General features: G+C 33.2%; 2 protein-coding genes and 1 long non-coding RNA gene across 3 annotated transcripts; 2 read left to right on the top strand and 1 right to left on the bottom strand.

Moving 5' to 3' along the window:
* The first annotated feature begins 661 nt into the window (after positions 1-661).
* Positions 662-6,426, top strand: LOC122317858. The gene is made up of 4 exons (XR_006244674.1): positions 662-1,039; positions 4,097-4,199; positions 5,401-5,513; positions 6,323-6,426. It is a non-coding gene; the product is annotated as an uncharacterized LOC122317858 (long non-coding RNA).
* A 1,681-nt stretch (positions 6,427-8,107) lies between these two features.
* Positions 8,108-8,743, top strand: LOC122274342 (protein FAM98B-like). The gene has a single exon (XM_043083390.1). The coding sequence runs from the start codon at positions 8,108-8,110 to the stop codon at positions 8,741-8,743; it is 636 nt and encodes a 211-aa protein (XP_042939324.1).
* A 4,054-nt stretch (positions 8,744-12,797) lies between these two features.
* LOC122318283 (B-box zinc finger protein 21-like) lies at positions 12,798-14,448 on the bottom strand. Its single transcript, XM_043135512.1, has 3 exons — positions 13,993-14,448; positions 13,440-13,895; positions 12,798-13,326 (listed from the first exon to the last, which is right to left on the bottom strand). Exons 1-3 carry the CDS (start codon positions 14,176-14,178, stop codon positions 13,069-13,071), a joined length of 900 nt encoding a protein of 299 aa, XP_042991446.1. The 5' UTR covers positions 14,179-14,448; the 3' UTR covers positions 12,798-13,068.
* Positions 14,449-24,613: the final 10,165 nt, after the last annotated feature.

Raw genomic sequence — 24,613 nt, 5'->3', positions numbered from 1 at the left:
CTCCTGAAACCTGAACTACACGTACGCGGCCAGCCGTGATATATATGGAGCTTAATTCACATCATTAACTGATGTTTTAATTGTACTTGAACCTTTTGGGACCCCTCTCTTGTCTTTATAGAAGGCGACAAACTCACATGCAAGGATATCTTGCTTCAATGAATGAGCTCTATGAACCCCTTAATTTATGAGGAACTTTTCATAACTAATTTTTTAAAGGTTTCTGCAATCACCTTGTTTTAATGCATGTTTTCTTTCTGCAATCACCTTGTTTTAATGCATGTTTTCTTTCTTCCATTTCCTTTTTACAAGATTGAATAATATCCTAAGATTACCTAAACCAGTACCACTTGAATATTCAGATCATATATACATCTCTTCAAACGATCAAGTTGTAGTACTAGTACTCGTGCCTGCGTACATACACACTACAAGAAATCTGACTTTTTGCAGCGTTTTTTAGAATGTTGCAAATAAATTCGCTGCAATAGATAGCTTTTTGCAACAAAATATACGTCCTTGCAAGTATTCGTTGTAATAGATGAATTTAACAGAGGCGGTCACTTAATTTATTTTTTTGCAGCGTTTTTTTTTTTTATTGAGGCGAAAGTATGCGTTGCAATAGAAAAAATCTTATTACAACGGGCTACCATCGTTGCTAATTGATCGAGGCGCCTACTTACTTACACAAAAATGAAAAGATTTAATTTTCCCCCCAAAATCATACCCACTCTGTTACCGCGTAGCTCCTTCTCCACTTCGTCTTGCTTTTCCATTGCTCGTACCTTCAATGCCCCTGTAACCAACTTGATACACACAGGGTGAAAATCTACCCCCACTGTCGACTACGTCCCGAACCCTAGATTCTCCTCCACTTCAAATTCCATCAGCGGAAGCTACGGTCATGTTTTCCTGAGTAGACGAGCTCTGTTCCTCCATCGTTACTATCGGAGTGATTTCCTAAACGATAGCTTTTTGTATCGGTAGCCAAACGGGAGGACGAGACTCTTGGGTATTTACATACCCAACGTCACCGCAGGTATCTCTGAAACGATTTTGTCCTTGTCTCCCCTTTCATTCGCCCTCGTTGATTTACAAAAATAGAAGCTTTTTTTTTATACTATTGATAGTTGCTAGAATCTGAGTGCCTAAACATTCTTGCACAATTTTATTTTATTATAACTGTATTTTGGCTACGGGTTGATTTGGGTATTTGATGTTCATAATTTTTGGAGTCTAGTTTTAACCTGTGTGTCCTCTGATTTGTATAATTTTTTATTGAAATCAAAATCCCTAATTAGATGACTAATTATCCAATATGAAGTTAGGTTTTGAAAAGCCTAGAAAAACAGTTTCAAGATACATCTGTCCCTGCAACAAAATCTAAAACTTAGACATGATAAGCCTTAGCATAGCACATGCATCTTAGACGATTATCATTGTTCCACAGTAGTTGAGATCAAAATAGTGATCCTATCCAGAATATATTAGGAAAGGAAAAAAGGTGAACAGAACATACAAGGCAGATACTTACTGTAGCAAAACTAGTGGGAAATGAGGTGTGTGTCCAAGAGAGACAAAGCATAGCAATTCTCCTCTGTGATGAAGCGACAATGGTCACCATTGTCATATTGCAGCAGCATCTTGTGTTATTTTGGTTTAGAAATATATATATGATCAGTCTATATATATATCTATAACACATATATTCATAAGGATGTAATTAATGACTAGTTTGGCATGTTAGAAACTGTAGTTCTTTCTCTTTCCTCCTTTGTTTTTTTTTTTCATTAGATAGTTATCCTTTTATAATGGTTCAGGAAAAATTAGCTTTTCGAATGGCATATATATCTGTCAAACATCTTTTCTTTGTGATATACTAAATTTGTTATTTTAGCTTCATGTTCTGTTTCTATTGCATCTTTTCTTCTTGAATGGAAAAACAATACCACTGTGATCCATGGATGCTACTGTGAGCTCATGGAGACTGATATTAGATAGGATTCTGCCTATCAAACTCTCTACATGGCTTTGGATGAATTTTAATCCTTGCTTCTCTTTGCATCACTATTAACTTTATATATTTAAGAGATTAGTTGGCTTTGTTTTAAGATGCAGGGGCATACATTCTAACTTAAATATAATTTCCTTTTTTACCCCCTCTTGCTTTGTTGTCTTATTATTACAGTAATTATAATATGCAGTACTAAGTCAATATAATAATTATACAAATATATATATATATATATATATCCATATATATATATATATATATATATTCAAGGGAGCATTTCTTGAGGAATTACAATTATGGTTTTGTATCTATCATAACATCTTTCAAACAAGTTTTAATGTTTAGGGGTCAAACCAGATTTTGTTTTTCTGATCACTATCCTGGTACTGAAAAATTGCAGAATTCCTTGTAGTTTGGAAGACACTTGAAAGCTTATAGAAAAGGAATTCCTACTACTTTTTGCATTGTCTCCCATATGTAATTCAAGTATTCCAACTCTAGCAGGCAGTAAGTTGGGTACCATTTAAAGCACCAATGATCACATGACTAATTAACACTGCATCCATCCAATATCATGCATTATATTGGATGTTCACTTAACTAATCACTAGGGCCTTATGCTAAGGGAACGTCAGACAAAGATCAGCAAGAAGAATTTCTTTACCACTTCATTTCCCTTGACCATCCTTTCTAAATTCATTTGCTGCTTTGTAGCCTTGTGTCCTCAATTCCCCCCATCATCTTTGGTGCTTTAAATGTTTCTTTATGTGCAAAAAAATGAGGATGGTCCAGATCATATAAATTGTAGCCTATTCATACGTGAATGCTCTTACTCTTGGCATGCATGAAAGTACCATCCTCATGGTCCCTCTAGTGGGACTTTGCACTCAATAACACGGACTGCACAACAAAACTTCAACATGGCAAATGCTACATATTCCATGTATATTGTAGTTTTGTGATAGATAGAAGATAGACAAGTACAGTTGTGATTGCTCTTGTGAGAATATATTAACAAAAAATTACAGAAACTTTGTAATAATGTATACTATTTTTTTTCTTAGAAGTAATAATTTTCTTTTCTGAATAGTCATATAGTTTAGTACACAGGTCTAGTATACAAAGGATAAACCTACAACTTCCAGAAACAAAAGGAAAACAAACCCAGAAAACATATCCAGGTTCAGGAAATCCTACCATTAGTTTAACTTTACCTGACAAACCCAAAGTACTCAAGCAAAAATTCCTAATATCTTCCAAAGAGCTCATCTTGTGCTATCGATATGATCAGCCATTTCTTTTGATCCATAAGCACCACATGAGTTAGGTAAAATCATCTGTTGTTGCCCACGCTGCCTTCTTACAGCCCTTCAAACACTTCCACCCTACCAAAAAAGAGCACCACATCTTTGCATATTACCCTATGTAAACCTGTCCATGTGCAGAACCTATTTAGGAAATAGGTGTGCAGTTTATACAAAGATGGCTTTTAATAAAAGTTAATCTTCCCCCCTAGACAAATAGATCCTTTCCAACCCGCTAATGAAGCATTCCTCCCAAGATACCTACAAAGGCAATTATCAGATTCTTCCACCCCAGTAAATTTCCCAAATCTGATAAATTCTGAACATCACCCACAGGAACAGTTTCAGACTTTGAGGTCTTAACTCCAAACCCAAGAATCAGCTTCAATAATTAACTCCAAAATGAAGCATTATACCATAGAGACCAATGGCTCACTTTGACTTCCATATATTAAATAAAAAGCAGTAAATTTTGAACTTTTTTGTGAAAATTGAAGCTAGTTTGGATTTTCTTGCACCTTTCTTTGAAGAACTACTTTTTATTTAATACTATATTGCCATTGCTTGTAAGGATCAAATATTTAATTCACTTTTACTCAAGGATACATAAAAAAACATTGGATGTTCTTGCATTTGTTCTAACTTCATTCAGTGCTTTTGCATGATCTTTTCATATAATATTGACTTGTTAGATGGAGTTAAGCATTGTTACAAGTTGATATTTCTTTAAAGGATATGGTGACCTTCTAATTGAAATTCATGATCTTTTTGCATCTAGGATTCCAACGTATCTACTCCCTCTACTTGCCATTGAGAACAAGGAAAAGCCTTATGAACATCTAAGGCATACTAGCTTAGGTGCTATCGATTCCTTAGTGAAGGTAATCTTTCTTTCAACCTCTTCAATAGTCTTTAAGCACTTTGTTTTCCCAGGTAAATGGATATATATTTCTCACCCAATTTGATTGTTGATAATTAAAGTTTGTTTAAAAAATTGCACAAAAAATGTATGTTCCAATCAGAACACAAATATTTCCTGTATTATGTACAGAAACAGAGTTTGTGCTTCATGGAAAATATCCATTCTCCGTATAGGCTTGATTGCTTTTTAACTATATGAACCTGTTACCCAAGGTAGCTTCTCTAAAAGTTCCAACATCCTAAACTGCTAAAATAAATAACCATAGGAGGACTTTTGAATATGTTTTCAATAATTAACTCAGTTCTCCTAGTCCATACCCTATGACAGATAACAACCACCAAATCTAAGTCTTAATAGTTCAGTCCATGGACAAATTGTTAGTATTTATTTTTAACCTTTTCCTCAACCTAATAACCTAAGTATACATATAGGTTATTGGCTGTAAAACTCGAATGAAATTTCCAATATGCATTCTGTTTTAGTTCAAATCAGACCATTTTCATTTCTATCTTCCATTTGATCTTCCACTCAACTAAAGTTACTTGCTAATTTCTGTGATGAACTACTTAATATCAAGGGAAAAACTAGCTATCAAGTGATCCTTAGTTCTTAAAACTTTTTGGTTTCAACAAAAATACCAAAAGCTGTCAAACATATACACAGTAAATTGATGGATACAGAGAATGTTTTAGTTGTTGTCATTCCATTTTTTTTTTTATTTTATAAATTGCCTATGCATGTGTTTGTGTATGTATAATGTAACTCTGGCCACTTAGGTATCTAATTCCATGAAGTACTTTAGCTAGCTTTTACATCCTTTGCCTTCCTATAAGATTAGATGTTGTATTTTTTACTTTTGTGTTTGCCATCAAATATATCAATTAGAGATCTGCAATTTGTGATAAAGATAATTTCTTAACTAAATATATAATACAAAATTAAGAACAACTCAGAAGATTATATATAATAGTATCCAATCAGAAGTTCAAATACTCTTTGGATATTCTGCACTTGCCCTCTATGTGAAAACTGTTCAAAGTTTCACACACATACACACTCGTGATGGATGTTGCAAATAAGCGCCCATGCCCCAGATAATTAATAGTTTTTTAATGGGTTGTTGACTAGTTTTACATCTTAGTTTCATTACTTGCAAACAGGGCAACAGGACTTACATTGGTAATTGCATTTGCACTGCTTTTGGATGGTACTTCAACTTTCAATGGTGGCAGAGTAGGTCTCTTTAATCAGCACTTCTTTACTTGCATTTGAGGTAATATGTGAGGTCTCTTCATCCACTGCTCCCCAGTTTGCTCCTCTGATAAAGACTGCCCCTAACACCTTTCAATTTTTGGACATAGGTTATTCATACATGATATATATTCATCATGTCTTCCATTTAAATAGCAAGTTCACCTAAAATCTGTCACATTAATATCATGGTTGTAATTTTTTGGAGTTTGTAATTTTTTTCCTATAATTTGGAGCTATATATATATGTCATTGGGTGTGTGTGTGTTTGTGTGTGTGTGTGTATATATACAACTTATATAAAAAAAGTGTATATATACTCATTTGAATTTGTAATATATACATCTCTTTAGAGAGCTGGTTTAGAACATTGTATATGTTGGTGTTATAAGCAATAGCTAATGCACACGAGAGATAGGAGTACATATATATATATATATATATATATATATATATATATATATACTCTAACTGATTAGGCCCTTCTTGGACAGCAGTCACTACTTTTTTATAAATAAATATCTAAGCAAATTGTTTGTAAATTTGTATAGGAGTTTTGGTTTGGACAGTTATTGATGAGCTTCTAGTGTTAACAATACACATTTTTCCAAAATTTTAATAAAAAGAGGTTTGATTCTAAAGTTGTACTTTACTTGAATGAAGTTCTACTTTGAGATTAGTAAATTAGATTGATGTTGATGTGTTACAACTACTATGAAAGGTTTTCATGCATTCTTTACCTATAATAAGGCTTTCTCCTGTTTGTATGACTTCATGCTCCACTTTCCAGGTTTTTTGTTCTACTAATCAGTTGGTATTGTGTCTTTTCAGAAAACTCATATACAGGTATGCCTTTGAATATGGGAGCAATTACTTTTAGTTGAAAGTGATGAAGTGCACTTAGGATCGACTTGAAGTTTCTGCTTGGCTATGTACTTAACATATTTCTACTTGTTGTATACTGAATGTACTGAACATATTTTTACTTGTTGTATACTAAATGTACTTTGTTGTTATTTTCTATGTACCCTTTGTATTATTAAGTAAAGGGAATTAAATCCTAGCTGATCTACTAACTTTGCTTCTAATACAAGTGAAAAAAATTACTGAAACTGTATGTTTCAGTAGTAATTTTTTTTTTAATTTTGTAATTAAGTATTTGCAGCGATTTTTAGTCGATGCAAATAGGCCAAAATTCGTTGCAAATCATCAGTTTCAGCGATTTTAGTCCTTGAAAAGTATGCAAAATGCAACAAAGGAAGCAAGCGTTGCTTTTGCACATTTGCAGCGCTTTTTGATTTTTTGCAGCGATTTTAAACCTTGCAAAAAGTATCAAAAGCAGCGCTAGAATGGTATGTTGCTTTTGACGTACACAAATTGCAGCGCTTATAAATCAATTGCAGCGATTTTAAGTGTTGCAAAAAATGGCAAAAGCAACGAACCAAATGTAGCGCTGCTGTTGTTGGGAGGCTATTGCAGCGAAATTTAATGATATAGCAAGGATAAATTTCGCTGCAATTGATCAAATGCAGCGCCATGGCAGTCACATGGGGTGGCCTTTTGCAGCGTGAAATTAGTGACTTTGCAGCGGTTCAAAAACGCTGCAAATGAAGTCTTTTGCAGCGTTTATTCAATAACGTTGCTATTGATCAAAAATATCACTTTTATATCAACGAACATGCAAGGAGGGTAATAACGCTGCAATTGATGAATTACAGCGTTTTTTGAATGTATTTGCAACGATTTTAAGCGCTGCAAAAGGGCTAATTTCTTGTAGTGACATAAGATCTAAAGCACTCACTGTAAAACTTATGTTGCTTGTAGCATAATGTCCAAATGTGTAGATGTTCATTATTCAACCCAACTTCTCCATGTTCGATAGATAATTATGTTCTGTACGTACTGCCCAGAAAGTAATCCCTGCACCATGTGCATGCATGGAATGAATGCATATCACTACACTGCATGCCCCCACCATATTATATGCATCCCTGTGCTTGCTAGTTGCTAGCTAGCTGTAACATATCTTCTTAAATTCCCAGACTTCAAGGCCAAGCAAAAGACAATATATATTATTACTCATATGTGTGGCTGGGAGGTACCAGTAGCTATAATGTGCCACTAACGGTACAAGCTAGGGGCAGTAGGCCTGTAGTGTAGTTGGTTCATTTCTAACTGATACATGAGGTATATATGATTTGTTACAAGTAAGAAGAGTGATTATGCGAAATCTGGAATTTCTATCAGATTGAAAGCTTATAACTCAGAGCACACTTTAATTAATACTTTTGATAAAGTGGCAGTACTATCACATTAGCAATTTGCAAAATTGTAAACAATACCGTTATTCAGAATAAGGTAGAGAGGATGTGTGATCCACTGCGCATGCCTTAATAGTGGGCGAGGATCGATTCGTGTGCCTAAAGGAGTTCAGAATGAACAAACATTGATGCTTCCTTAAGGCACTTCAGTCACTGAATTGCAGGGTGGGGACAAAGTAAGACCTAAGGCATGTCTTTTCTTATTGCACTACACTTTTAACTTACGCAGCTATATATATATATATATAAGCCTTGTAGCATATAGCTGCATTTTTAGACATCTACATGAGTTTCCATGGATACAAGATCAAGATTTTCGTGGCTTGTCTTGTTTATTGCCATTCCTATTGTTCGGCTGAAAGGTGATGAAATGGGAAACGGCACAGCGCATTCTCAAAGCGTTAATACTACTTCTTTGGCTCTTCCTAAGCTTCTTCGAGGAAATAAAGATTTAGAAGCTGGCAAAAACAAAACTTCAACTGAAGTTGTGAACAACAGAAAGAATAGAGATAATGGCCCATATTATAGAGGAGGAGGGGGTGGCGGGGGTGGAGGCGGAGGCGGAGGTGGCGGTGGGGGTGGGGGAGGCAGTTATAGATGGGGATGGGGAGGAGGGGGAGGAGGGGGCGGCGGCGGCGGCGGCAGCGGCGGTGGATGGGGATGGGGGGGAGGAGGGGGTAGTCAGTATAAATGGGGATGTGGGAGAAAACCAAAATATGGTATAGGAAAAGGCGTTGGAGGTGTCAGAAATCATCACTCACATAGAAAGAGAATTTTCAGGAAGGATGATGATTTTAAGCTGGGAGAGTTTGCACAATGCATGGGTAGAGGCCGGTGCAGAGGCATGAGATTGGATTGCCCTCTTCACTGCGGTGGACCTTGCTTTTACGATTGCCAACATATGTGCAAGGCTCACTGTCGACGTTCCTGATGATCATTTGCCATTTCTCCTAGCTAGCTAGCTGCATTCGTCAAAGACTATATATTATGCATTGGTTTGGGATTTGGATTTTAGATTTCCAGTGGCGTGTTAAGACTTTTTTGGGATGTTTGTTTGTATGCTAGATTTTATCTTTTCCATCAAGAAACGGATCGACATACTCTGCATTCATGTGGTGTTGACCTTAGGTTTAATTAGCTTGGTGGTTTCTATCATCATATCTTTAGGGAACTGCTGTTTGCAGCCGTAGTATTTTCTTTTTCCCTTAGTGAGTGAGAGATTGATTAAACTCCGCCCCCCCCCCCCCCCCCCCCCCCCCCCCCCCCAAAAAAAAAAAAAGATTTTGATTCGGTTGGAAGATTAGAAGTACTGGAACAGGATAGTGTACCTCATGGAATGTCAAAATTATTCTTTCGCTTACCCTTCTGATTTTTAATATTGATTACTCTTTTCATTGACTTTATTATCTTTAATCATATAGTTGGCGTGACATATTTTAAATAATATTTATTTAGTTGGTCAATATAAAAAATTAATTAAATTATATCGTATCAAGCATTGTGATTAAAAATGACTGAGTATTAATTCTTACAATATCAAACATGTTGGTTCATGGTTTTATATATATATATAAGAGTTTTGATATATACAAACAAAATCGCGTACTAATCTGTATACTAATATTGATTCTTTTATATTTAAAATTTAAATTAACATTATTTTTAATAAAATTTACTTTTTGATCAATAATATTATATTAGCATAAATATTAGTTTGTAATTATCTTTGTAGCTAAATTTTTTTTATATATAAATATAACAGGAGAGGTAGACTGTAGATGTTCATATGATCAGCAACCTGAAAAAGAATCTTATTTTCAGCTGTAAAATAGTTTAAATAACAATGTAATTTGTATAAAATAGTTTAAATCTAAATTCAGATAACACAGAGTATCCGCAGTACTGTTTCCGATGCCGATGATACGTGATCACAAGGATATTGCTGCACCAGAACCCACGCACTGCCCTGCACGAAGCTAAATCCTGCCTCGCCTGCATGCATTGAGACAAAACAATGACCATCCCTCTTCGGCTTATCTACATTATACGCATGATCTCTCTCTTCCTTATCTGATACCAAAGCCGTCATTATCTTCTTCCCAACTTTCCACCAGATTCGGAGACTAAAGTGCTGATCACGAGTTGCCAAAAAAATAAAAATTGCTATGTAGTTTAAAGCTGCTGAGTAGAATAACTGATCTTAATTACATCGTTTTCTGAAGAGTTATCACAAATTCACAATGAATGACTGACGTATTTAGTATTCACATGCATTCATTCGTGCTACAGCGGAGTTTGGGCTGGATTTATATATATAATTTGTTTTTTCTCTGGATCTCTCTCTCTCTCTCTCGTCTATCACGATATTTATTTGACTTAAAACGTTTATATTAATTAATTCGATCGTTGGCTCCGCAATGATAATTTCAACAGGGCAATGCTACTACGTTGTCCAAGTTTAACCATGGGGTGTCTCTACTAGTACAGATTGCAATTTTTTATTTTTTTTACTTTTTCTTTTCAACATTTTTTAAACAGCATTAAACATTTTTAAAAAATAAAAAAATATCAATATATTAATAGTCACTTCCTTAACTATTAAATAAAAAAATTTTAAAAATAAATAAAATATATAAGCAGTTAAATTAAAGGAACAAACTTAGACGCCATAGTATATATCACTTTCCATTACAATATTGGATCCTTCTGTTTGGTGTCCTTAATTGTCCTTTAATTCTTTTTTATTTCAGTGTCATTTTAAGATAAATTAGTATTATATTATATCTGTAGCAGCAACGTTCACTTTTATAAAATTTTTTATTTTATTTAATCTCATTTAATTATTATAATTTTTTTAAAATTTTCATATAAAATAAAATAAACAATTCAATATTTTAAAATCTTAAAATAAAAATAATATTAAAAAAATATATTTTAATAATATTTTATTCAACTTTTAACTTTTATTTCATCTCATTTGCAAAAATAGACGAGGCAAAGCATGTTGATCACGTCGAAACCTTCATTTAATTTTCCTTTTTTGGTTGTGATTTGGAATATTTTTTTAACTTCTTTTTATTTTTATTTTTTAATTTTACACGCACAACTAGCTAGCTAGAGTCACTAGAAACCAATATAAAGGTAGAAGAGATCAGATTTGGGTAGTCGGTCGATGGACTTCGAAGTTCCGACCACGAGGGCTCATGAAGTGAATCCAAGTGCATGGATGCCCTTGTTCTTGGAGCAGTACTCTACCCAGTACTCAACAAAGAATCATGCATGAGGTAGTGAAGAACGTACCATCTCCAGACTTTTTGTTGAAACCAGTGAATTATGCAAACATCGCAAAGCTGACATCAAACTTACCAATTTGGGACCTCTACCATCTACAGTACAACCTTTTTGTAGATTCAGAGTAGACACTACTTTAGAATGTGAAAGTTTTGTGCAATTTTATAAAAAACAAATAACTTCATCATTAAAAATAATTTTTATGAAAATTTTCAATTTATTAATATTTTTTAAAATGAACTCACAAAATTTATATGTCTCAAAATTATAAATATCATTTCTCTTATCTATATATGAATCTATGTTGTTCGTCTATTAAATACCTATAATGCACTTATTGGGACAAATTCTTAAATTAATAAGACTATGTTTGAATATTGAACTAATTTTAGATAATAAAAAAATAATAATAAATAATAAATAATAATTTATAAATAATAATAAATTATTTATAATTAATAATAATGATATAATCTCACTTACTAAAGGATCGGAGAAGCTAGAAAATGAGGATCGACATTAAGTAATATTGAAAAAACTGGATTGAGTTCTGTGTAAAATTTGATAAATATAGTTACAAATATAATTATGTATTAATCTGTATATTAATATAATGTGATTGGTTAAAAAAAAAATTTTATTAAAAATACTGTTAATTTAAATTTTAAATATAAATAAATTAATATTAATATATAAATTAATATGCGATTGTATTTATATTTAATAAAATTTAAAAAATTTATTAGAAGGCTTGACACATGGAACAGGATAAGATACGAGTCCCGATGTACCTGCCCAAAAAGGTCCCGACCTAAATGCTAAAGAGTAGGAAAAGCTAGTGGACCTAAGTACTAGTACAATAAGAAATTAAACCAAGCAAAATTTCCATTTGGTATCGTGAAAACGATGCTGTATGCACTAGCCCCCACGAAGAAAAACTCTGCGCTGAGACAAAATGAGTCCATCCTTTTGGGCGTTTCTCGATTTTTCTCTTCAACCACCACCATTGATTGCCATTTATATGCTTCCAAAGTCTCGAATTTCAAATAAAATGGCCACAAGAAATCAAAATACAAGTATTACTTCACCCGACCAAAAGTGCAGATAAGTTGCGCCTATAGTACTGTCACTTCAGATTTCTCCGAATCCGGAATAAGATCACAATGGAAAATGACACTAAATTTTTTAGAATTCTGAGTTTTTCCAAGCATCTTCATATGAGAAAATTCAAAATTAATAAATTTATAAAAATAAAAGAAGTAATAATTATTTTTATCGTTGGGATTTGAAAAGTTTGTGGGGATTTATATTAAAAGTATATTTGTGAAAAAACTTTTGTACAATGATTTTTTTTTAATTGACGTAGGTTGTTCGTTTTTTATTTATTATAGAAAATGGTAAAATGTTCTGATGAAGATTATTTTATAAATTATTTTCTCCCTTGTTATGGTTTAAGAGCGAGAAAACTATTGTCAAACATAATTAGTAACATATTATGTATGGATATTGAGATCAGTTGAATTGAATTGTAAATAAGTTGAGTTAAGTTGAGAATAATTTAATCTTTTTATAAAAAATTAAAAAAGTAATAATCTTCATTGATATTGATTGAGATGAGTTGAATTGAAAGAAAATATTAATCACAATTAACGCCAAAGGGAAAACTGAAAATATTTCAGCGTATTTACATGATAGACAAGCGAAAAGTTCCGGGAATTGCATTGTTGGTATTTACAAATGATGCATGCGTTCGCAAAAGTACAGGAGGACAACAGACGGAACTACGAAAACTCCTGCGCTGGGTTTATTATAGGCTTATAGCACATTCAAGAAGCGGGAAAGGAAGATAAAACGTTAAAAAACTAACAGAAATGAAGAAAAGAAAACATACAACATTCAAGCCAAATCAGGCAAATATGAACACGAGCCTTGTTCTTGAAAAGATGAGATTTGGAGGCTTTCATTCTACCGAAAAAGTCTGGATCTCTTGGGGCCAGTGGAGGGAGGGCTAATTTGTGGAACAGTGAAACGATCGTCCATGCACCTTGATCGGTTGAGTTTCAAATTCGTGGCTTCCTTCTTCTCTTTGAACCCAGCCAGTTGCGGAGGACACAGAGCAGCAGGTTGTTGAGGTACCCAGATTCCAAAACCAGTATCGGGCGAGAAAGTATCTGTATTGCTCTCAAGATCAGCATCCAGAAACGGCAATACACAATCATCACTCTGCTATCAACAAAGATAATGAATGAATATCATATTTGAGATTAGAAAAAGAAAAAGAAACACGCTTTTCAAGAAGGTGAAAACCAAACGTGTTTGGATTTAGCAATGCAAACCTTACAGAAACCAAAGGGAGCAGAAGTCGAATCAAGAAAATCCTCAACGTGCCACCCCGGAAGAGTCTCTATTAAGTATTCAGATATGCTACTTGTTTGGTCCGTTAAAAAATTCTCACCTCCGTTGTCACTGACTAATGCGGTAGTACTTGTATTTGAAGCTGAGTTTTTGGGCAGCAAAGGTGGCTGTGAAATTGAAATAGGAGCAGCAACGGAGTTCTTGGTATTCACGGGCTGAGACTTGTGAAGATTGGGAACAGAATCATAACTGTTGGTTGAAGCAACGGTCGTTGAGGAGGAGGAGGTATAGACATTAGAGGTAGCAGAGAGCTTAACTCCTGTGAGAAGGAACCTGTTATGCTTCTGGGTGAGGTCGTTGGCCGTGTGAATCGGAAAATCACACTCTCTGCACAGAATCGCTCTGTCCTGCTGACAGAACAGGAAAGCTCGCCTCTCCTGCAAGCGAACCCAAGAAAAAACCAAGGATTAATCAAGAAGGTGACTAGAATGGTTAACCCAGAAAATGGTTTTGAATTTAATTTGTAGGTTATACCTGGCAAACGTCGCAGAGTGGGACTTGTTTGGAAGAAGGATGGAGAAGCGAGAAGCGATGATGCTTGGAGGCGAGCTTGTTGGCGTGGTGGACGCGGTGGTCGCAGGCGTCGCAGAGAGCTGCCTCGTCGGCGGTGCAGAACACCGAGGCCTCGTCTTTGTCACAGACATCACACTGGATCTTCATCTATACGTTGTTTGTGGTAGCCGGCAGGAGAGAAGAAAAGTTACCAGAAATGACGGGTAGGAAGAAACAGGTGCGACTAGATTGACACCTCCAGAGAAGGAACAGAGAAAGTTGCAAAAATAGATGGTAAATATACAGCGGATGGAGATAACGGTATTAAAGTATGCAAAAGGATTTATGCTAAATTAGGGATAAAATTTCAAGCTCTCTCTTTCCGCATCTGCAAGTTTTAAAGGAATGAAAGGAGGAGGGCAGGGAGAGAGATATGGCCTCTTTTTAAAGAGTGTGCACTAGGTTTTTGGTCAAAGCTTTTTATATGTACTTTATTTTTTGGATGAGTAATGATATCAATATAATACATTTTACAACATATTTCATAAAATATATTGTAAAAAATAGTATTTTTATAAAATAGTTTTAAAAGATATTTTATAAAAATACCCATCTTTTTAAAATATTGTAAAAAATAATGTGCATTTATCATTTTGTTTTATAGCTAGGTTTCTAAGCGTTTCCTTCTTATGCTCAAGTTTTACGGCTCGGCAAACTTTGCCTAACCTTCATCAAGTTTGGAATGATAAATACAAAGTCAAAGTTTTACTTTTATTAGAATTTGAAAAGTTCATGCAGAAGATAAAACTTTAGGTGTCACAATACCTGATATTACTGGTAAATCCAACATAAATAGATATAAAATTAATGAGTTTGAATTTGATATAAATGGATTTGAATGAAAACAGGTTGATCAATTAAGATATAATTAATAAATAGGTTAACAAATGATCAACCTACTTAACCAAAAATCAACTTGTAATAACTTGTTCAAATTTTATTTTAAAATTACAATTATACCATTTTAACCCTAAAAACTAAAAAAGCCATCACTTATCACTCATGTCTCATTCTCTTACACCACCTCTACTCCCCAATATGCATATATTTTTGTTGTTGAGATTGTGATTTTGGACTTATACTCATCTCTATTATTGTTGTGCCTGTAATATTAATTTTATTATATGTTAAAATATATAAAATATTGATATTCTTTGTTAGTATGCAATCTTATCGTTTTTTCTAGAGATATTGTAACTGCTAATAAGTGTACATTTTTATTTTTATGTAAAATTATGTTAATGTGGTCAAATGGATTATGTAGGTCAGTTCAATCTATTTATATAAAACAAATTGAAATGGATTGTGTCGTGTTGAGTCATGTCTAATTAACTATTAAACAAGTCAAAACAAGTCGTGTCGTGTCATTCGTTATTTAAATATGTCATGTCAGAATTTGAAAGTTTAGCACATTTAGCTTAACAAATTTAACGGATTGTGTTCGAATTAACTCATATTGTCAGTATCCCTGATTATGAGAAATACACATAGACTATGCCAATATTTATTATAATATCCATACGAATTTTTCTATGCAATCTCAATATTTATTACTCTCTGTTATTTTATTATGTTAAATACTCAATAAATATTATAAATTACTTTAGAATTTCTTAAAAAAAAACACTTTGAATGAATTATTTTCCATTTGAGACTTTTCAAAGAGCAGTGGTAGAGAGGTCCCAAGTAAGTTTCACAATATTTAGGGCTCGTTTTGACAATGAGATCTGTAAATAGTAGTGAAATAATTTTTAAATAGTAATAAAATGTTTGAGTGAATATGTTTTATAGGGTTTTGGTAAATAAGAAAAAAAAAGTTAAATAAAAATATTATAAGTAAAAATATTATCAGAATATTATTTTTTAATATTATTTTTATTTTAAAATTTAAAAAAATTAAATTATTTTTTATACTTTGTTTAAAAATTTAGAAAAGTTGTATTGATTAAGTAATAATTAAATAAAAAAATTGAGGATTTAAAATTAAAAGTATTTGTATTTATAAAATTTATAAAATATTGAGATGTATTTATAAAATTCTTCCCAAACTCAATTAATTGAGTTTGGGAATGAATTTGCTAGCCGGCTTTACGATATGCCTACTACTTCCCTCTGAAGTAAACCATGAAGGTAATTACTTTCTGAACCAAAAAAGAGAGTAAAGGTCGACTGCCAATGGACTATTCTTTTGAGGGTAGGGATGATGAATTATAATGATCTCTCTGACTCTTATATATGGGACCTCTCATTATTCTGCGAGCAAGGGCACATTGGGTTGGCAGCATGGGATGCTTTTAAAATGGCATATTTATGAGCCCCAGCAATTCTTTGCAATAGAATAAAGAATTGGGATCGAACAGCCCAATAGTTAGAGCTTTCTAGAGCGAGGGCTGGTGACTGGCAGGTGTGCATGGAGAGATTTGTCTCAGGTAATGGGCAATGTCGTCCACTCTAACGTAGTGTATGTTAAGAAGAGAATTGCGTTATAACATTGACATTTCTCGTCTAAGAATAAAGTTCATGAGCTTTCAGTCATGATATTCTAGTATTCAACGGCTATGATCGTGGCATTTTCAGTAAAGAGTACCGTTAATTAAGGATCCGGATCTAATGTTGTTGTAGTAATTAATGTTGTAGAATGGCAATTAGCCGACATCTATGGGGAATTATGAGTTGTTCACGATGATGATCTACATCATGCAGATATGAAGTATCCTTTTGGAGAACAAGCCAGTCTTAGATTGATAGATAATGTTCTTCTTGTACTATTGAATTTACTTATATATAATGCATTAAATAATAATTCTTTATACCTAGTTCAAGTCTCACCGTCCTTTTGATATTTTAAACGATCCCTTTACAACACAGCTTGTTAAAAGATAGAATATAATATGGTATTTGTCCTACAAATATCTCCAATAGTAGCTCAATTATTTCTCAGCCCATTCATTATTTAATGGTGACATGATAATACGGATTAATGCAGACAAACTAGCTAGGCAAACACTTTAAGAAAAAATAATTATATTTTCCATCTTTTTATATATATATATATATACCCAATGCATGATCACTACTAATGAACCCCATAATATTGAAAAATATTTATATTTATATTTTATTTTATTTTTTTATAACTATAATGGATCCCACTCGCCATACTTACAGTTTTGTTATCCTAAAATCTTTTGAATTTGATCAACTCTATCTCAGTATCACTGATGCGTGGACTCCCCACGCCGTCGCCTAGGGAGTGAAGAAACTTGGCCAATGGCGGTCCAAGCCAATCTATGCCGATCATCTTACTATGTTTCTATTTTTCTTAAATGAAAATCTTGAAGCAGACAATATCAATCTCTTATGTGAACATTTCAAGACAATAAATTACAATATACTACTATCGTCAATAGCAACTCATGGTGGCAATACAGTTCACACAGTTGTACGAATTGTTAAAAACAAACAAAAACATTTAAGATGACACCATTTTTTAGGGAATGGGTGGGGACAAGGTTGTGGTCTCAAAATCCGATTTCCTCATGTATGTTGATTTTCTTATATTAATGGAATGTTTGTTTGATTTGAAAAAATATAATGGACCTCATAATAAATAATAAATACTTAATAAAATTTTAGATAAATGATATTTATAATTATAGTGTGTAAAATTACAAATAATATATTTTATTCTTTTTTTCAGAAGAATTATACAGTACTTGACTGTATCATTACTCAAAATTTTAACTTGGATGAAAACAATGTGATAGACGTGTGCAGTCATGTCAATTAGGCACATCTTTGCCAGTGCAAATCATTTCCTCTTTAGTTCGTTCTGATCATGACAGAATTTATGCTGCCATATAATATGCCACTGGAAAAAAATTCATCATTTCCTTATGATAAACTATATACAACGATGAAAGAAAAATAAATATTCGAGTTATGATCATATTATATAGGCTTGTACTATTCTAAAGGATTAATAAGATTATAATTGGAGTCCTTGGATCGACATATAATTTAATTAGCTTGTTTCAGAATTAATTATTAAGAGACTAAAGGAGAGAGTTTCAAGTTTCAACTTTTTTTCATTAATAATCAAGCTATTTTATTAATCCATGATGTAATCTTTTTTTAAACGAAAGCATAATAGTACTTCTTCTTGGTCGAATATATATTATTCAAACTACTGATGTGTACGTGTGCGCGCGCGTTATTCTTTTTCGTGAGAATATTAAAAGAGCAAACGATGGATTGAGTCGGTAGCCGTCTGCATCACAGCGTATAAGTTGCTGACGAAGGCATATATATTTATATATATACATGTTTGCTTAATTTATATTTAATTTTTTTTAAAAACTAATTTTTTATTAATAAAGATGTAATGTTTTTGGTTAATTATATAAATAACGATGTAATATTTATTTAATTTATAAATAATTATACGCTATAATATATTATAAAAGAAGAGCATTAATAGAAGCTATAATAAGGTTCTATAAATAAACATCGCTAGGGGTGTACAGAGAACTGTAGAGCCGACCTCCACCGACAACAACCCATAGCTGGACGCCAGAACCGGCGAAGAATCAGTCAGTCGACGGTAAAAAATAATGAAAACCGACTTCAATCAGCTAGGTTCCGGTTCGACCACACAGAAAATTACTAAACCGACCGACCATATATTATTTATATATTTTTTATATATACCTTATATAAAACGACACCGTTTCATATGAAACGGCGTCGTCGTTTTGTTGGGAACGGGTTAGGGTTACCTTCTCCCTTCTCCCCCTTCCCCTTTTCTCTCTTCTACTAGAGTTTAACTCCACCCCCCCCCCCCCCCCCCAGATTTTCTCTCACTCTCTCCGAGTCTCTCACTCTCTTACGTGTCGTGCTTGCTTGCAAACTCCTATTCAAGATTTAACGGCGCCTTCTTGACTGAGTGGTGACCTCCATTCAACGGTGCCGCAAACGAACCTGTGACTCCCTCATGCCTCCATGTTTTCCTCCGGCCTCTGTGAGCATTCTCTTCTCTTTCCCCTTCATATATAAATTATATATTATATAAATTAACAATATATAAATTATTTATTGTTAACTTATATATATTAACGTATATAATCTATTATATATAATCTGTTAATATATAATCTTTTATTGAGTTATTGTTAATTATTTATATAAATTGAGAGAAGATGAGTGAACAACCTAGATTAGAGTTTTAGATTTGTGATGTTTGCCATGTTGCAAACTTGTGATATTGTATGAGATCTTAAAAATTATAAACATATAATATTTATATTTTTGTTTTATAATTTAGATGGATTATTTTTTGTCTCTGATTGATGTTGATACAAATGAACTTCAACCAATAATTAATTTGGAAGATGATGTGAGAGAGACCCAAACATCAAAACTCCCTAGTCCTCCTACTAGTAGTACTTGTCCATTACCTAAGAAACGGAAAGGGACGGACAAGTAGATTGTATGGGATCATTTTACGAAAATGGATGGTTGTCCTGTAAATGATCCGGAGGCTAAATGTAATTATTGTGGCAAAATGTATGCTTGCCACTCAAAGAGAAATGAAACTTCAACAGTGCAAAATTATTTGCCTTCATGTCGTAAAAATCTTCATAAACGTGAACCTTTTGATAGGTACCAAAAAACATTGACAGGTAAGGCGTCACCTGAGGAGGGGGTTGGAGAGAGTGATGGTAGTACATTAAGGACTCTTATAACCTACAAATTTAGTGAAGAGATTGCGAGGTTGGCTATTGCAAAAATGATAATTATTGATGAGATGTCATTTAGGGTTGTTGAAGGACAAGGATTTAGAAAATTTGCTTGGTCTCTTGAACCTTGGTTTAAAGTGTCATGTCGTGTCATAGTTGCAAGAGATTGTATAAAGTTGTATGAAGTAGAAAATGAGAAACTTAAAAAAGTGTTTAAAGATTGTGGCATGAGGATTTCGTTGACGACAGATACATGGATATCGATACAGAATTTGAATTATATGTATCTAACTGCACACTTCATTGATAAGAATTGGAAATTGTATACAAAAATAATTAATTTTTGTTTAATCCCTAATCATCGAGGGGATATCATTGAAAGATATGTTGAGTTGTGCTTACTTGATTGGGGCATTGGTAGAATATTTACTGTAACTGTTGATACTGCAAGTTTAAATGATACTTCAATTTCCTATTTGAAACATTTTTTGACAGGGAATGTGTTGGGGAGTAAGTATATGTACATGAGATGTTGTGCTCATATATTGAATCTTATTGTGAGTAAGGGTTTGAAAGAGTGCAATGATGCCATTACAATGGTTAGAAATGCAGTTAGATATGTGTGTTCATTTCCCGCAAGATTAGACAAGTTTAAGATATGTGCAGAAAAAGAAAAAATTGATTGTAAGAAAATGTTGTGTCTTGATGTACAAACATGATGGAACTCAATCTATTTGATATTAGAGGCGGCTGAGAAGTTTGAGAAGGCTTTTAGGCGGATGGAGAGTGGGGTTTATAATTTCCTCTCCTACTTTGATGATGGACACATGGGACCTCCTAAAGCTACGGAGTGGGAGATAGTATAGGTATTTGTCAAGTTTTTGGATATGTTTTATGAAGCTATTACTAGATTTTCTGGATCTTTATATGTGACAACCAACACTAGTTTCTTAGAGATTTGTGATCTCCAAACTAAATTGATTATGTTGAGCAAGAGTACTAATAGTTGTTTGAGGAGTATGGCCATAAACATGAGAATCAAATATGATAAGTATTGGGGGTCATTAAATAGGATGAACTTGTTCATGTTAATTGCTATTGTGCTTGATCCACGAAGCAAGTTAGGACTTTTTACTTTCCATTTGAAGAAAATTCATGATAAGTTTCGTGTTGAGGAGTTGGTTTCGAATGTGAGCCATGTATTAGCAGATTTGTATGCAGAGTATAATGTTACCTTCTATTCCACCACGAGTACCCCAGTTTCTCAACCCCCTCCAACATTTAGATCTATGAATGAAAGTGATAGCAAACGTAAGACCAAATGGTTCTAGGAGTGGTATAGGGCATCTTTCGCCATAGAATCTAGTATTACCAAAATTGAAGTGGATCGATATTTATCAAATGGTTGTGAGGCACTCAGTGCATCATTTGACTTGTTGACTTGGTGGAAAATAAATGAGGCTAACTATTATATACTTACGAGGATTGCACGAGACTTATTGGCTATGCCTGTTTCCATAGTTGCGTCCGAGTCAACATTTAGTACGGGAGGTCGTGTGCTTGATTCTTTTTAGAGTTTATTGGTTCTGAGAATTGTTGAGATACTTATTTACACTCAAAATTGGTTAAGGCATCCGTTAACACCCATTGATATATTAGAGATTATGGATAATGTGGAGAGTTTTGTAGTAAAATCGGGTAATGTTTTCTTTATTTTCATCGTAATTTAATTTTGTATATTTTTCATAATATGAATTCACTAATGTTTGATATTTTATTCTTATTTATTCTTATAGAGTTGGCTGCACAATCAAACATGACAAGTATTGACAATTGAAGCTTAAAGGCTTGAAGCAGCAATGAACGAATATGAAGATCGATATTTTTAAATTTTTGCATTGTTGCTATATTTAAGTCTTTAAGACAATTTGCTTTCATTTATTTATGCTATTTTTTTACTTGCATTTTTGCTATGCTTAAAACAACTTGGCTTGTTTTGTAAATTTATAATATGTAATACTAAATATCTAGTGAAGTTAATTTTATTTATTTTTAATTATGTAGTAAGTAATATAGTAATTAGTTAGTTAATATGATGAATGATGAACGCTTTAGTTATTTATTATTTTTCTTTATTTTTAATATGATAAATTTACAAGATCTTGGATGATGAATTGAATGATTAGTTAAGAATAAAAACTTAAAAAGATATTGGATGATGAATTGAGAAAAAAAATAAAAAAACAAAAAAATAACAAAAAAAAAAGCCCAAAATGTAATCGATAAAGGCCCAAAATAAGACCTAAAACCCACGGCCCAAACCGACCACGCAAACCGAAACCGGCCGGTTTTCTCCCTCATGCATGGTTGGTTTCAGGTGGTTTCTACCCTCAATGTACAAAATTCAGTCGGTTTCGGTTTAGGCAGAAAACCAAACCATTTTGGTCAGTTTTCAGCCCTAAACATCGCCCACAATTTTATGAAAGTTGTTCATAATAAATAGAATGAAAACATCTTCATTTAATCACAACAAAACTTTTAGATCTCATGAATCAGCACACCTTTATTGAATCAAAGCAACATTTTTAAAAAAGAATCTCATATTTGCTCTTTTCTCAGTTCATAAAATAAAATGTATAAAATTAACTCATATCTATACCAGTTATCACAAAAAATACTTCCTCATATTTAGAATTTATGCGCATGTAGAACAAACATCTGAGGTCATTTTTAGATTTATTTAAAAAACAAACGTGCATATTTTTAAAGTCAACCTCATTTCATTTTTTTTTGTATAAAGCTAGTATATGAATCCCGCTTACCTGTACTTCTTAACTTTTCTAAATTTTCTCACAATAGTGCAAACGAATATCAATCCTCATCTATAAAAATTCATGTACCCTAAGTAAATCTCCAATTAAACAATTATCACATATTTATATCTAAAATACTCAAATCGCCTATTTTAATTCCTCAGAGGCTAAAATTCTCTTAACCCTAAAATGCCATCACCTTATAAATTCCTCAATATTTACTTAACCAAATTCATAAAGAAGAACATAGTCAAATAATATTTAAAATACTAATAACATATTATAAAAAAAATAGAATAATTTGGCCACTTTAAATTCTCATAAAATAAGTCGTGAAAACCATATCTCTTGAAATATGCTTACTTTCTTTTAATTAACATAAGTATTCAACTTTACAAGACATCTAATAATACCCATATGATTTAAATATTCTTAACATATTCTTTCGTTTTACAAATATAATTTTAATCACATAGATATAACTTCAAAAAAAAAAAAAACCTTAAAGGTTCATTTCAAACAATAAACTTTTAAGTGCTTAACATAAAAGATTAGACACTTACTATTTGCTACTAAAATTGAATTGTAAAAAATTTATATTAATAATATAAATTAACACCTTTAATAATTTTCGGGCAAGAAGTAAATCAAACCCAGGACTCGGAAACAAGTTTAATTTAACGAAGACTCTCATAAAAATTGACCATAGCTCATAATATATCAAAAAATAAGATCAAATCCACCTTTAATATTAAATGCACGTGAAAAAAAAACTATCCCATATAATCGGCTATAAATTATCACATAAAAAGGCATAAATGTAGTTATTTTAAAAACATTGAAACTCCCCAAATTGGTGAAGTCCGTTTGACTCAGCCACTGTGTTTGCTCCACACGCACAACCACCTTCTACTTGTAGAAACACACCCCGCCAAGCTAGCCACCACCACATATCTTCCTCCTACACATAGCAACGCCACATGCAAGCCTCTATTTTCACCTCACTGAAATAGAGTGGTGTGAGTTTGAGCAGGATTACTCATATCAGGTATTGCGGAACGTGCGCCCTTGAAGGGAGGGTTGAGGGGGAATATTTTACTATATTGTCATAGAATTGTCGGCTTGAGATGCAGCGTCGCTAGTGGGGATTTATCTGCGAGACACCTCATAGCGACATGCTGAAGAAAGATTTTAAAAAGAAAATCAAAACTTTCTTCTTCTAGCCGACAAGCTCTTGAGAAGGAAAACAAAACATTGCAGGAAGGCTTACCAACAGAGGCCAACAGGATGGAGGCTGGCGGAAAACACAGTGTAGGGCTCCTCGGAAAAGATCACAAGCAGTGGAAACAAAGTTCAGAACCCCGTGAGAGGCCGACGAAGGGGTGGCTCAGTGGTGGATTTGAGCAAGAACTTGCTCTATTTTTGAAAAGCAAAACATGGCTGACTTCAACATGGTTCCCGGTGGTTGGCGTCATGAGAGTGGTACAGATACCGTGGTTCACATTGCCGTTGTGGCGACTGAGCAGAGATTGCCGTCCAATTCTACCGTGACCTTCTCACTTGACCTCAGAGATTCTTCCTTCTCACGCAAAGCTTTGTCCCTCTACATCCCGAAACACTCACATGTATATTTTGTTTTCTGGGTTCTTTCCATTTTCATGTTCTCTTGTAGTTTTTGTTAAGCAGACGTTTTGACTGCTTGGAAAATTGAGAAAAATGCTAAATAGTCAAAAATCTAACCCTTTGTATTCGGTTCCCGTGTCGTTTTGGTTTCTAAGGAATTAAAAAGACTCAAGTTAAGAAGTTGTATTCATAGTATACGGACTTTAGACGAACGACATTAATATTAACGGAAAAACATAAAAAATCGTTAAAACAACAAAATTCCGTTAGATAACCACTTTATATATATAAAGATATATATTATGCTAGCGGGCCGCTTAGTGTTTACTACTGGATGTATCACTAATTATAAAGTTTTGTTCTTTTTTT

Source organism: Carya illinoinensis, chromosome 8 (assembly GCF_018687715.1).
Source record: "Carya illinoinensis cultivar Pawnee chromosome 8, C.illinoinensisPawnee_v1, whole genome shotgun sequence".
Classification (NCBI taxonomy): Eukaryota; Viridiplantae; Streptophyta; class Magnoliopsida; order Fagales; family Juglandaceae; genus Carya; species Carya illinoinensis.
The sequence above is the reverse complement of the archived record's forward strand: the minus strand, read 5'-3'. Positions and strand labels throughout refer to the sequence as shown.

What these genes read in the sequence shown, in the direction of transcription:
- LOC122274342 (XM_043083390.1), top strand. Translation starts at nt 8,108, where the DNA reads ATGGATACAAGATCAAGATTTTCGTGGCTTGTCTTGTTTATTGCCATT.
- LOC122318283 (XM_043135512.1), bottom strand. Translation starts at nt 14,178, where the DNA reads ATGAAGATCCAGTGTGATGTCTGTGACAAAGACGAGGCCTCGGTGTTC. An exon ending in CACTCTGCGACGTTTGCCAG is followed by an intron (nt 13,896 to 13,992) that starts GTATAACCTACA and finishes GTTCGCTTGCAG; the next exon opens with GAGAGGCGAGCTTTCCTGTT. An exon ending in CTCCCTTTGGTTTCTGTAAG is followed by an intron (nt 13,327 to 13,439) that starts GTTTGCATTGCT and finishes TGTTGATAGCAG; the next exon opens with AGTGATGATTGTGTATTGCC.